At 41.8% G+C, this 14,944-nt stretch overlaps 1 protein-coding gene across 3 annotated transcripts in view; it reads right to left on the bottom strand.

The window, feature by feature from the left end:
• DGKI (diacylglycerol kinase iota) overlaps window positions 1-14,944 on the bottom strand; it is a 153,360-nt gene that overhangs the window by 54,028 nt on the left and 84,388 nt on the right. For all 3 annotated transcript variants that reach the window (XM_075503567.1, XM_075503574.1, XM_075503559.1), the window contains 5 exons: window positions 13,443-13,487; window positions 8,112-8,181; window positions 6,553-6,593; window positions 4,827-4,954; window positions 4,121-4,246 (listed from right to left, as the gene is read on the bottom strand). In XM_075503567.1, the coding sequence (XP_075359682.1) occupies window positions 4,121-4,246; window positions 4,827-4,954; window positions 6,553-6,593; window positions 8,112-8,181; window positions 13,443-13,487 (410 nt within the window). The remainder of the gene's footprint in view (window positions 1-4,120; window positions 4,247-4,826; window positions 4,955-6,552; window positions 6,594-8,111; window positions 8,182-13,442; window positions 13,488-14,944) is intronic.

Here is a 14,944-nt window from a genome sequence, read left to right as displayed (position 1 = left end):
TGATGCCAGAGACACTCTAAGTAGCCTGCAGCTATGCTATGACCAGCTGTGGTCTAATCTGCTCCTAACATCTGAGGAGGGTCACTTGCAACCCCTGTTTGGGAGAAAAATGACCATTGAGAAGACAGCCCCAGTGGGTCAGCTGATGACACTTTCTCTCACAGCAAGTCCCCTGTCACTTGCCCTAGTGATAGGCTATAGGATATTGTACTTTGAGCTGGAAGTGCTGTACAGTATTTCAGACTAGATGTAAAACACTGCACACTGATGACTCTTCAAAGATCCACAAGAACTCCATTTACAGGAGGAATTGTCCCCTCTATGCTCTGCCATACTCCTTTTTGAGAATTTTGCTAAAATCCTTTCCACAAGGTCTATTTGAAAAATAATTTCTGAAGGGACGAACCTCTGTAAAGAACCTGTGAGCTACTTCAGCTGCCAAAATATAATAGTGCTTTCTAAGTTTTTCTTTAAAGTGCCAGGTTAGAAAGATATTTTAGTTTGCAAAGTCAAGCACCCAGAAGCTTGGAAATGCCGGAGCTCATGACATCTGAGCATCATACTCCAGGCCTATTGCACTCAAGCATTTTGACAACCTTTAATCCCACCTGCCACTTAATGCCACCTGCTACTTTCTTTTACTGGACTCTTGCCTCAGTGTTTAAGTAGAGACCTGCTGGATATCCTTTTGTATTTTGTATATGCGGTGCACAGCCTCAAGATTTATTTATTCCACCCTACCAAAACTGTGCACAGAACGTAAAATGATTAATTTTCTCCTAAGCATCTCTGACAGAGTCTCCTCATAGTATCCAAGTTTCTTGTGACCATGAAATTTACCCTCATTGTGCTCCTCTAAGATGAGGTTGCAATATTATCTGTATTCTGCAACTGGGCAAATAAGAGTCAGAAGGAAGGCAGGCACAAATTTTTCATTAATTTTAGTAATACAACCTGAGGCACACAGAAAGCCCTATTTCTCAGTTTCCAGCCCTTCACTCTCTTTTGAAGTCTCCTTGTAATGGCCTCCCAGGAACGCATCCTACTTCACAGTGGACATGCATAGAACGAGGAGCCCATTGTTACTGGTCATTTGTGAAAAGTTTGTTGTAAATCTGCATTGTTCAGAAATTCTGCCAGGGAAATTGAGGGGAGAAGCCAGTCCTCTAGAGCAGCATTCAACTGCTTTAACTGTAATACCACCTTGCTTTCTCCACTGCGATCCCCCACCTCGTTTACTATATATACACCTCCCAGCTTAGCAGCAAATGAGGCAGTGTCTAAACATATTTCAGAGCTTGCCCACTGGTATACTGAATAATCTGCATCAGCTTGTAATTAATTAAAACTCCAGATTCTGGAGAGAAACAGGTATAGACTCTTTCCCCCATGCCCCTAACCTGTCTCACTCACCTCTTACCTATCTGCACCCCATGTCCTCCTCCTTTTCATTATTCCCATTCTGATTTCCCAGACATCTGTACGTCTCCTGTGCTCCTAATTGCCTGCTCCCATCCCCTAACCCTGCTCCCCAAGTTCCTGCACACACTACTGTCCTGGTTTCAGCTGAGATAGAGTTAATTTTCTTTATAGTGGCTGGTATGGGGCTATGTTTTGGATTTGTGCTGAAGACAGTGTTGATAATACAGAGATGTTTTAGTTGTTGCTGCACTAGTCAAGGACTTTTCAGCTTCCCGTGCTCTGCCAGGTGCAGAAGAAGCTGGGAGGGGACACAGCCAGGATAGTTGATCCAAACTGACCAAAGGGCTATTCCATGCCACATGACGTCATGCTCAGCATATAAAGCTGGGGAAGAAGAAGGAAGGGGGGACATTTGGAGTGATGGCGTTTGTCTTCCCAAGTAACCGTTACACGTGATGGAGCCCTGCTTTCCTGGAGATGGCTGAATACCTGCCTGCCCATGGGAAGTAGTGAATGAATTCCTTGGTTTGCTTTGCTTGCGTGCGCGGCTTTTGCTTACCTATTAAACTGACTTTATCTCATCCCTCGAGTTTTCTTACTTTTGCTCTTCCAATTCTCTTCCCCATCCCACTGTGGGGGGAGTGAGCGAGCGGCTGCGTGGTGCTTAGTTGCTGGCTGGGGCTAAACCACGACACTCCCTTTTTGCTTCTACTCCTTTGGTTCTTGCAACCTCTTTTCCCTGTTCCTCCATACACCTTTTCCTGACCCACCTCCATTTGACCATGACTGGTGCTTCCCTTTATTCCTTGCTACCGGTGAGCAGCGCAGCCCCCCTTCCCTCAGCCCGGTGGGCAGGCCTGCAACCAGGATTAAGCACAGAGGGGCATAACTCCTCCGTGAGCATGTGCAGACAGAAACTCTGGAAAGCAAAGCTCTTGAATCTGAGGTGTCTCCAAAGTGCATGACCAACCTCATCAGCAGGGAAAACTCAGGGGTACTTTTCTCAAGACAGCAAAAGGCAACTCCCTCGTATTATGGTGACATTTTTTAAATGTCAAGCCTCCAAAACTTCATTCCAATGAAGTTCATTCCACTGCCACTACTAAAACATCTCAGGAAACAACTGCTGAATTTATTTAAAGAAGGTAATTTAAAGCAGCACATTTCCCACAAATCTTGTCTTCAGAAACAACTGACTTTTTTGTTAAAGTTTTAGTTAAAAGAAAAAGAGAGAGAATCAGTCAAAGACTGAGTCCTACCATGAAAAATTAAGTCAAAACAATTAAAGTTTAGAGAAGCTATAAAGAAAACAATTCCTTACAGCAGGCAGTGACAGGTACACTTTACTCTGGGCAGTGCTACTGACTTTGCTTGTAATTAATAAATCTACCAAACATAATTGTTCCAGCTAAGCAAACATTTCCAGTCATGCTGATGTAAACAAAATCATTCCTCTTATCAATTAGAAGTTAGTCCACATGTTGTAACCATCTCTCCACACTGCCTAAAAGCGTCTAAGCGTCATTTTTCTCCCAGCTTTGCCAGCTCCAAATTTCGGGCCCTGCCATTCCAGTCTGTGAAAAACTGAACCCGAATTCACCATCCTTCACATTGCAAAGAGCATAAAACCAAGAACTGATACAGAATCCCTCAGGGTAACGGGAGAAAAGCAGGTGAGTGTCTCCTGGCAGTGCTACCCAGATCACCCTTCCTTACCATGACATCTCCTCCTCCTGCCAGCAGTTTCCAGTTTGCTGCAAAGTTTCCAGTTTGTAGCCACATGGCTACGCAGCTTCCCGTCCACACCGCATCTGCCCTGGAGCTGTACTCAGCAGGCACCTCGCGGCCCCATTCCACACACATCCAAGACAGAAAGACAAACTGAAACAAGGACCGCTTGGTCACTATTTCTAATTTTTCTGTACTAAGTTTTAAAACCCGTCCAAAGGGATCTAGGTACACTAGAACTAGAAACATAAAGCAGAAGTGATGTACACAATTATACATTATCTACTTGGGGGGAAAAACAACTCCAAAACACTAGAATTTTTCAAAGCCAGCAACAGAGTTCAGACAGGTGCTTCCCATCTAAACTTTGGTAGCGATTATATGGATCTACTGCTGGTTTTGAAAATCTAAAGCAAAAGGACCAAAAAGCTGAGAACCACTTCTAAAATAGGCAAGAAGAATAAGAGATGCTCTTGTGGGGGAATTATCAGCAACAAAACCACTGTTTAGTCATCCTACACCAACAACGGTATCCCTGGTTCAAGATTATATGAAAACTATTGCCTACGTCTTTGAAAGTAAGCGGGGATTGTAGAGGTTTCTGCTTTGTCTCATTGCATCACAGCTACCTTAAAAGGTGAGTGCTTCGGTCTTTCTCATAACCAGTTGCCATGAAGGTTCCCTTAGCTGGAACTTCAGGCATCCAAAATAATGTATTGACTTTTGGAAACTCGGATCTAGGTTTATTAAGAGTGCAGGGTGCCACAGAGAAAAAAAAAACAAAGGCAAGAACATATAATAATGGAGAAAGAGGAAGAAACAGAAGGAAGGAGCAAAAGAGAAGAAGCAAAAGGACTTCTGTAATTTCAAAACGTCAGCACAATTCATCAAGCTTAAAGGAGCCACTAGGAGTTGTCTGTGGTGATGGTGACAGTGCATCATCAAGCAGAGAAATGCAGAGGGCTCTTACTGCAGCATACGTGTCTGGCTGGCGTCCTTTTGTTTGTCAGGTACCTCGTAGTGTGGGGAAATCTTGCCGAGGCCGCTGTCGCTCAGCATCCTCTTTCGAACCGCAGGGTTCCACCGATCTGATATTCTAGGGAGGGAAGAAGGAACAGAAAGGCATTCACCCCTCAAAAATTACCTCGCGTGCTCCACTTTGAAGCTGTCTTAATGCTTACTGGTTCCGAGCATTTTTCAGCCCATAGCAAGCTAAAATAGCTTAATTCACTACGGGTACAAGACTGTTCCTAAAGATGAACAGGAGCATTTCTGGTCTGCCCAGAGAATGAGAAGAAACAGAGACACTTCACCATCATTCTTAGGCACAAAGGGCTTCAGGGCGTTATACAGTGGTATCAGAGCCCTGACCACGCAGAGAAGGGGTTTGTAACTTGATCGATACAGCTTTATGGTGGGGCAGATACAGTCAGGGGGTGTGAGGAGGTTGAAAGGTGCCGAAGCCCATTAGTCCTGCTGTGTGCTCCAGGATGCCTAATGGAGTAGATGTTATTCCACTCTCCTTCTGTCATTACCATGGCTGCATCTGATCCTGTCCCCAGCTCCCCACCTAAGATTTGCCCTCCCATATCTCCCAATCCTTCAGAAAAGGGGACCAGAAAAGAGATGCCCAACTCTAATACGGCTGCTGAAAGCCAGATCCCAGCACCACTCACCCAGAGGCCTGCTCCACTACCAGATCAGGCATTCCTGGTGGCGTCCCCACCTGCTGTGACATTACCAGCTCTGGGTCCAGAATAAAAATCTCGTCCTGCGAAATTTCCGTCACAAAGTGCAAATGTTCCTGTTGGAGTGATACAAGGAACAAATAATGAATCTGCAGCATCACTGGTCTCTCAGAGCACCCAACTGGCTATAGAAAAGCTGGGTGCACATCAGGGTCTCTGAAGAGCGTTCATGGGACTCTGTCTGTGTATTAATTTAAGTGCACACACATACACACACACTAAAACCAATGCCACTGAAGTCACCAATAAATACTTCATCGATTTCAATCCAAACAAGACTCCCAACCAGCAAGCTTCACACTCACAGCAACATTTAAAGGCTACTACTCAGTGACTCTATGTCATTCAGCTGAAAACTGGAGGTCTACACAAAAAGGCGAGGTTTGCATTTCGAAATGAGGATGAACACCTAAAGTCTGCCCTCCGATGATGACTGACAAATTTTCATTGTTTGGGGGTACTCTCCCAGACCTCCGTTGCTTGTACGTTCTGGTTTCACATCTCCGTTACCAAAGCTCTCTTTCTCAGTCCCTCTTTTTCGTTATTGACGCTGAAGGCTCGCTGTCCCTCAAAAAACACTGAGTGTGAGTAGGCCTGTTTACGTAGGCAAATGGGCAGGAAACTTCCCACCGTTTGTGCACTGAGACAATCACACAGCATTGATCTTTTCCCCACAGAAACTCAGGGCAAAAGAGTAGGAAAGAAAAGATGACCATTTGTGCAGAGTCAAGTATTAAAGAAATGCAGAATAAGCCAAACAGAGTCACACTGCCCAGTTTAACCTGTAGCAGCATCTTCTTCATCCTTGCTTTGCAAATGTTGAAGTAGAACTTCATCAAAGCATTTATATGACTGTGGGCAAAGAATTCCCATGGTGGCTTCACACAGACCCTGAACCTGGGACCTCTGAACTAAAGCCACAGCTCCTTCTGCTTGAACTAAACCACCAGCTGCTTTTGCTAGGAACCAGTCATATGTTCATGTGATTGAGAAACAGCTTACACAGTTCTCAGGGGGACCAGATACAAATGACCATGTGTGAAATCAACAGTTTGCACTTAATGCTGAGCCACTAATTGGCCTGTTCTGTCTACAAATCAGAAACACCAAAAGCTCTGTAAAATTTTCAAAGTGTCTTTTAGAAAATGTATTCAGATTGTCAAATCTATACCACAGGTTTGAATCCAACAGAGCTACGTGCTGTTTTGGGGTTCCTTGGGAATATTTGATACAGCTCTGTCCATAATTCTCAACTTGTAACATCGCCTTAATTTCCATAGCTATTCCTTGTCACACACACAGGATCAAGACTTCTGTTGACTAAAAGCATCAGTGGAAAAGATAAACTCAAATACTCTGGTGCCACACAGATGCCCTTAGCAAGACTTGTAGAGGATGACAAATGTAGAAAATTCTGATCTGTACATCAGACTGGTAGTAAACAGAAGGGCAGATGGTCAGCAGATATAAAACTTCAGTGAAATGATGTGAATTACATCAACTAAAAAATGGCCCAGAATTTTTTCTCTACTTTTCATGAGACATCAGTAGCATTTTAGAATACACAGGAGGAATGGCAGATAATTCATTTTAAGCTGCATTTGACATAGCTTTAAAAAAAATCTATAGAAATGGTAACCAAATAAAGATTTACCTGAGATCTGTCAATGCGGTAAAAACGATCAGCAGAAGTTGCTGCAAGACAGAGAAACAACAGAGCCACAGTGAAGAAAATGGTCTGAGCAGAACTGCATGGACAAGATGGGCTGAGCTAACATGGCTACCACGTAAGACAACCTCTGTGTCCGTGAAGTCACAGTGGCTTCACAAGAACATAATGTGATTCATTATGTCCATATTCCTGTCCCATTAAATGGTGAATTTAAAGGTGAGGCTTAACAAAAAAATATTCACTGAAATTATTAACTTGAAATAAATATTAAAAAACCATATAAAATGGATTTCAGGCTTATAAGAATTGATTACATTAAAATATGTGTCAGAAAAAGCTGCATTGTTCCGATGAGAATATAGCAAGCATATAATGAAATTGATGGGTCTAATAGGATTAATTCAAATTTTGAATCTAAAGAACAATAACATGCTTGAAAGCTCTTCGTAAATCAAATGCATGGCCACAGATATTCACCCTGAATTACCAATACGCTCAAGGAAAATTTATGCTACTCATGAAAAACACATGAAAATAGGGGAGATTCACTAAATAAAGCACCGAATATGAATCTTGTCATTGCCAAATAATTTATATTACTAAACCCAGAAGTATTTTATCACCTACAATGTGCTTCACCAGATGCGATTTTTTTTGTTTCTGCTTTGCGTTTAGTTTGGCCAGTGAAATCAGATTCGTTCATTCTAGAGTTCTGACACAAGAGCACAGTGATTTAGCAATGTAGGTTTTGGCACTGCAAGAGAATATCAAATCCCTAAAGACAAAAACTGAATGCATCTACCCACCCAGCCTTCTCCAAAACCCAAACAGATTCTCAGTATGCTTTTTATCAATTTCCCTCATGAGAGACAAGGAAAAGTGATTCGAAATTGCCAAGGAGAAATTGTTTTTGTTCAGAACAATAAAAATTTCAGTCTCCCCATGCTGAAGCTTTTGCAAAAGCAGAGATGCCATCCATTTTAGCTGCTAATTCCAGTGCTCTGCAGCCTGATGTAAAGCCCAGATAAGCCATCTGCTTTGACAAAGTCTGGGTCAAATACAAGTGCAGCCCTCCAGGGAGTTACATGAAGTGCAGTCTTACAGGGAAAGGGAGGTGCGTTTCCATCGCCTAAACACTACTAGTACCTAAACGCTATAGTAAAGAGAAACCAGAGCGGAGAACGCAGCCTTACCAGCAGCAGCGCGTTGCCACAACCAGCTGCACTCTGAGTCCCGGCAATGCCATGCAGTAAGTGCTGCTCATCACGGCAGAGACACTAATAAACCAAACCTCTAACCGCCCTTAGAAGAACATGTCTCGTTGGGGTGACAAAGCTACAGCAGACATTTTGATTGCTAGATGAAGGGCTTGTTTCATTTTTCAGAGGGGAAAGGGGGGCACTCAGCTCCTTTTTTACCTACTCAGTGTAACAAGAAGGAACAGTTACCCCTCCATAGTAATACTCTGAGATGCACTATCCTTCACATGCACACCAGAAGCAAGCAGCATGCTAGGCACAAGAGAAGGGAGATGCACTTACCATCTAGGAAGCACCATCTAGGAGAGAGCCTCTGAACAGAAAGTACTCTGGGGAAAGAGCTTTCCTGGTCCTGGATAGGGCAGGGAAATGACACAAAAAATAACAAACTGTTTTTTCTCTAAAAAGGACTATTTTCTAGTCTCTGCTTTTTTCATTTTGCTCTACTGACAGTGCACGCTGTGCAAAACCTACATAACCCAAACCCACTGGATTTGCTTCTCACTGACATCAGAGTTTGACTGTAATATAAAAAAAAGAGTAAACTGATACTGTTAGCTTCAGCCACATCCTCAGCTATCCCCTTCCCTTCAGCTCAGCAATACCAAAAAGCTTTGCATCAAAACCAGCTCCCTCACCTGTCTACAGCCCCCCTTATTTGTGGGGACACAGGAACAGAGAGAGGTAAAAAAGGACCAAGATACACATCGCTATCAAACAACAGCCATGAACTCTAATTACTATGTGTGTTTCTTGTGTGCCTGTCACCTTCCTTTATTGTAGCTCAGTATTTTTACACTCTTTCCCTCCTCTACCGTTCTGCCACTCAAGGCATTTGCCCACTTTGCCCGTCTCTGGTGTGTTCCAAATGCACATCAGGGTAAAAAAGGCGTTATCCTCTGCACCCAGAATACAGAGAGTGCAGACCTGGGGACCACCGCCGGCCAAGCAAACAGACATCCTACATCAACATGTTCTTGTTCTGGCTAAAAAGGCCTGCTCCTTGACAGACGTTATTTCAGGAACCAAACCAAATGACTGGGGAGGAACGAAGACCCTCTTCCTGACCTGTACTCACCAAGGAGTCAAACAGGCTGCTCCTTGCTTTTTCAGCTCTCACTGAGCTGGAGAGGCAAAAGGGATCTCAGAAAGCAGAGGGTGGCCATGGCTCTGCTCCATGCTGCCAGTGGATGGCCAGCCAACTTCCTAAAGCCACTGGGACACAACGTTTAAACACAAATAGATTTGCACAGGACAAAACACAACAGCATGGATGTGGGACACACACCCAAAATTTGTACAGAGCCAGATTCTATGCTTATTTCCATCTTAAGCAGTAAAATCAGCATATCTGAAAATGATGTAAATTCAGGCACATACTAGCTCAAGATTAAACTTTACTCCTCCTTCAGATAACAGACTACAGAGTGGCATACCAAATCACAAGGCAAGACAAGAAAAAGTAGAAGCAATGAGGAGGAAAGGTACCTTTGAGAAAAGTATTGCTCTGCACGAAAAGCACAGAATGTGAATGAAGTATAAGTACATATATTCATAACGTGGGCATAGATTGGTGAAAACAGACCAGGATACAACGATATCTCATTTGGACTTTTCAGAATATCACACAGGAGCCCAGCACCTTTCCTGACAGCAGGATGCAGGACAAACTCTTTTCGTATCGGGAATTGTACAGTTATATCAGGTCAGTAGTTGTTTGAAGGTCCAACACCAGAAAGTAAAGGCTGGCTGAAAAAGCGAGTTCCAAAAAGAGATTTCAAACAATCATGGGTTTTCAGCCAGAAAAGACAAGAGAGCTGTGAACACTTAACCCCTAGCATAACACAGAAATGCACCACTCCAGCCTGAGCTGCAGCAGACCTTTGAGAAAGGCACCCAGCCCAAGTGAGAGACTCCAAGTGACACAAACCCCACCATTCCCTCAGGCAGCCGGCACCATGTGTGTAGTTTGAAGGAGGAAAGTGAAGCTGCTTTCCATACAAGAAGAGGAAAAGTGCAGAAACACCAATACAGAGTTAAAATGAAAGTTTACAGTGTATCAAACATGTCCAACACATCTGGAACATTCATACAGATTCTCAAAGGTTTGTTTGAGGAAAATATATTTTCCTTTGGAAATAAACTGCTTTTACTGCCTAGTGTTTATATCATTAAGAAAACCTACAAGTAATAGTTGTTTCTCAGCAATTTATCTTACTGTTTTGCAAATCTGACGTGTTTCTAAAATACTTCTTATCTGAGTATCCATGTGTGAGAAAAAGTTAAGAAAAAAATAAAGAATATATCGACAGAAAAATGGGAGTTTCATCAGTTGAATTCCCCAGGCTGCCCAGACATGTGTCAGTAAGGCCATGGGGAAGAAGCAGTTTGCTTTCTTCAACCTGGGGAAAATCTCAAGGAATGCTGAAGGAAGTTGTCATTTCAGTCTGACTGGGTAAAACAATTTCCAAATTGACTACAGACCAAATAATGCCCTCATCAGTTAAGAAGCAGACATTGCTCTTCGATTTACATAAAGGTATCTGACACTTTTTCAGCCGCCTGAGAAAAAATGAGGTCACGCTGATGTTGTACAGATACATACGAGTTCTTGGCTTTCCCAGCTTCCTGGTCAGCAGGATGCCTGCATGCACGATGTGTTGTTTTCAAGCAGCTCTGATGATGATTAGCATTTTGCATTTTGATGGACACTCATTTCTCAGCCAGGTGAATACATATCAGTGCCTAGATGCTGCTACAAAATGTTATTAATTTCATTTGGTATCATGGCAGTTTTTGCAAAATTCATCTTATTAGCTTCTGCCTCTGGGATTGGCTGTAACATCTATTATTGCCTTTCCTTTCTGGTTATCCAGGACAGAAAAGCAAAGATGTTCCAGACAACTCATCTGTTGTCTCCTCAGTGCCCTAGAGTTTGGCTATAGTCCTGCCAACAGATCTTGTCTGAAATGTTACTGCAGAAACTTACAGATTGTGCTTGACTAAAAATATATATATATATATATATACACACATATGTATCTTCTGATGCATGATACCTGCATCTATAGCCACCCTGATAAAAATAAAACAGCCTCAGTTCTCTCTCATATTTAGACTCAAGGATTTTACTTGATCCCATAAACCTTGCTCTCATGTACAGGTTTTGTCTCCAACCTCTGTGCATTACAGGAGGGATGAAGGCAACGACAGCATAACATTCCATAAAGTGAACTATTTCAGCACATGGGGACCAAATGACATCTCTCAGTGGTTTAAGCATCAGATTTAAAATACACCTATGTCTTTCTCTAATGTGGGCTTATGGAGTTGTGGGATGCTTAGGTTTGCTTGTATCGCAACTGAGGTGTGTGTGGGAGAGTCAAGGGCTTTCCGAAATCCACTAGGTTTGCTGATGTCTATGTATCTACATGCACAAAGCTTTATGTATCTTAATATTTAGCCCACTATTTGCAGAAGGGTGAGGATTGGGATACAAAGGACAAAAGGAAGAAAATATCCAAACATAACAGTGCATACTAAAAAGGTAGATGATACAAAGAGGAGACATGAGTAAAAATTCATAGACCTAGCAGAATACATAATGTTGGGAAAATGAAGATAGGCATAAGGCTGGTAAATGTAAATTCAAGTCACAAATTGCATATTGTGATATGCTCTTTCCAAGACTTCATTACAGTTCAACTGCAGAACTAGCTTGGGAAGTCTCAGGCCCATGAGAATGATATCTTATAAGCATTAAACTCATTAGAGAAACAAAACAGAATGAAAAACAACCCTAGCATCATTTTTCTCATTTGCACCTGGGCTTGCTGATGTTGTTTCTGCTGACTCCTTATGTTTTGAGCTGCAGAGGAATCATGCAAGAGAACTGCATTTATGAGACCTAAAAGTACCTGTGACACCTTATCAGTGAGGTAAGACAACAGTTCCATCAATTCAAGCACCTTATCATGCCCTTTATCCCCTGCTTTTTCCCCTTTCTGTAATATGTACAGGGATACCAACAAACATGGAACAAACCTCAAATTAATCTAACAAGACCGTTTGCAGAAATGACCCATTGAGAACAAACCAATATTTGAAGAATCCAGGATAAACAAGTACTGAAGACAAAACACAGAAGGGGGTGCATTCAAAATGTAGCATCATAAAAAATTGATAGCATGTTAGGGATTTCACACTGATGTGCATTAGACAAGATGGCTAGGCAATTAATTTATATACTGCTATAACTGCAGAGGTTAGAGCCAAACATGGGGCTGATTTCTGATGTTTCATACTCTCTTTTGGCCCTGTCCATACACACAGGCTTAGTTCTTCATTTTACCTCAGCCAGTTTCCTATGCATGGAGAAGCATTCAGCAGCCACTTGGGTTAATTTATAATGAGTGGAACAGAATAATGCATTCCGTTGTATTAGCCAATTCGCTAGACACTAACAGTGCTCTAAAACTCAGTTCCAGGGCAATGATTGATACAAATATCAAAAATATGAGGTTAAAATTGGACAGGGAAATGCAGAAACAAACCATGAACTGGTATGAAGAAGGCAACTCCAGGAAAACATGCCAAATTTCATTTTCTCATAGTGTCTTCCTGCATTCAACACATTTACAGGCATTCTGGCCAAACTGAAATTCTGTATCACCCAGGTAATCATGAAGCTCCAAGAAATTATCTGCAGCTTCACCACAATGGGTTCCCATCAGCTGGACCTCTGCATGTTTTCTCAGTGAACTCATTCTTGCTGATCCAAACAAGACTTGCATTGTTAAATCTAGGAAAAGGCTATCAACACCATGTAAACTTGTCTTGCGATCCTGGGCGCCGTGTCAACTGACCATAGTTTGTGTCAAGTCTCTGCACTAATGTCAGATCAGCCCAGGAGTCAGTAGAGTTAGTTTACTCCCAATTTAAGTACTGTGCTTATTTTAGTGAGAGGAATATGTATTCTTGAACAATACTTCCAACTGTAAAGCCAAGTTCTGTATTGCATAAATTACACAATAAAGTTGTAAAATGCACAAAGAGGCCAATTTTAAAAACTAGCCACCTAAAACTAGAACCTGCTTGTCACATGCAAAAGACACATTTGTGCCCAGGATGGATTAAAAAACTGCTCTGGAGATTATGTTAAACTAGAGGTAGATGACTGTGGTGCACAGAATTTTTAAGAGGTTAGGCCTGCTAGCACACCTTTTTTCTCAGTGATAGACTTTAGTACTACAGCTATGCAATATAACATGTTATTGTTCAGTTTCTCAGACAGAGAAACAATTTTACTTTTGTCATTTGTCCTACAGGACACGTTCTCTCATTCAGTTCAATATGCAAGGCACTGCTATTGCAATACCACTCACATCATCATGCTGTGCTAATTTTAAAGATGATTCCATAAAGTTTGCAAGGAAAAGGATTGTCCAAGGGAAAGCAGAATGAACCTCCAACATTTGAGGGTAAATGATAATCAGAAATTCATCTAACATATGGGTATCTAACAAAAATAAAACCTGGGTTCAAAAGCAAAGAGTGCAGCCGACATTGTTAAGCCTCTTTTTGTTCTGGTACTAAAAGGAAAGCTTATCTTACCTGGTAATGAACTCTCTGTGTAGTAGAAGTTACTGACTGTAGGTCCTAGTAGGAGGATGAAAGACATGTCGATGATGAAAAAAGTTAAAGCAACAAGAGCTGTTTGCAGTTCTACGATCTGAAGTGGTTGGGCAAATACAAATAATTTTGCAAGTATTTCTCACTGGTTTTAAGTATATTAAATAAACACCACAGAATAGTCATGGAAAGCTCACTTAAAGTTTAGATTTGCATGCATTTGGTGAAAAAAAAGGTTTTTAAAATATAGAGGTTACGTTAACAGATCTTCACCGTATCACAGACCTATTTGTTCCATGAAAACTATCTAAATTTGGAATATCAGCAATAAAATGAAAGAAAAGATGCTAAAATCCAGAAATCCTTTTTGCAAGTATTTCTGGGTAATTAATGCACTAAAGAAAACCACTGGCAGCTCTCCCTGTTTTAAGACAACCTCATGTCAGGGAGGTCATATCAGAATGACCCTGGTATTTAGCAGGGCTCAGGAATCCAATTTATTTTAATAGAGATTTTGTCAAACAGTTTTAGCTCATGACATAGCCTACCAAAAAGCCTGGCCTACAGGCCATAGCTCCCCAGTTGGCATGCAGGTTGGCAGAGTGCAGAAAGCCTTGGCACCTCCATTCCCAGCAAATGGGTCTGAGCCAAATCAAGCAAAAATTACTAGTAAAAACCCTGCAAAAGGTTGGAGAAACACAGTTCCTCCACAATCACAATGGGCAATTTAACCAGAACTTCTAGCTGTGCTTCCTCCAGGGCTGTACAACTACTCTCCACCCAATACTGGCCATATTAAGTTGCCTGAGCTCAGTCTGAGCTCACATTAGTAATCTTCTGAGAACGTCATCCCTGCTATTTCAATGTAATTTTCCACCACTGGATACCTCAAATGCGCATCACCTTACAATATGGTTTTATGTCTGACAATAATAGCCACACCTCAGGTCTGAATGTTCAGAAATGCATTTGATGAAGGGAATCCTGGCTGAAATGCAAAAAAGTGAAAGCCTGTAGTCAGATACTAAGGCCCATATTCACGCTGCAAGCGCAGAGTTTCAAAACTACAGGGAAGTCAGCGGCTCCCAGAGAGTTCAGTGGGAGGGATGAGGTTCATAGCCCCTGTGTAAATTGGACCACCTATTTAGAAACCTACATAGTGTCCTCTCACTTGTAAATGTTGTTGGAAGATATCAGTAAGAGATTAAAAACAGAGACAGTATATTAATGAAAATCCATTGGTTTTATTACTAAATGCATACACACTTAATATTATTCAGGTAATGGGACATTTGGAGTCTCCATTTCCCAGACTGTATTGTAGAATGAACTCTCGTGAGGCAAGGTGTTCAAGACAGTAAGAGCAACATCATTATTATTAGCTGCATGAGCATATATTTCTGTGTATTTGGAAATATCTTGTTGGTATTTGTAGTGTTTGCTGTTGTCTCAGATTACTCCATGACAGTATTAGAGAATGACAT

This window comes from Mycteria americana, chromosome 1, assembly GCF_035582795.1.
Source record: "Mycteria americana isolate JAX WOST 10 ecotype Jacksonville Zoo and Gardens chromosome 1, USCA_MyAme_1.0, whole genome shotgun sequence".
Lineage (NCBI taxonomy): Eukaryota > Metazoa > Chordata > Aves > Ciconiiformes > Ciconiidae > Mycteria > Mycteria americana.
The sequence above is the reverse complement of the archived record's forward strand: the minus strand, read 5'-3'. Positions and strand labels throughout refer to the sequence as shown.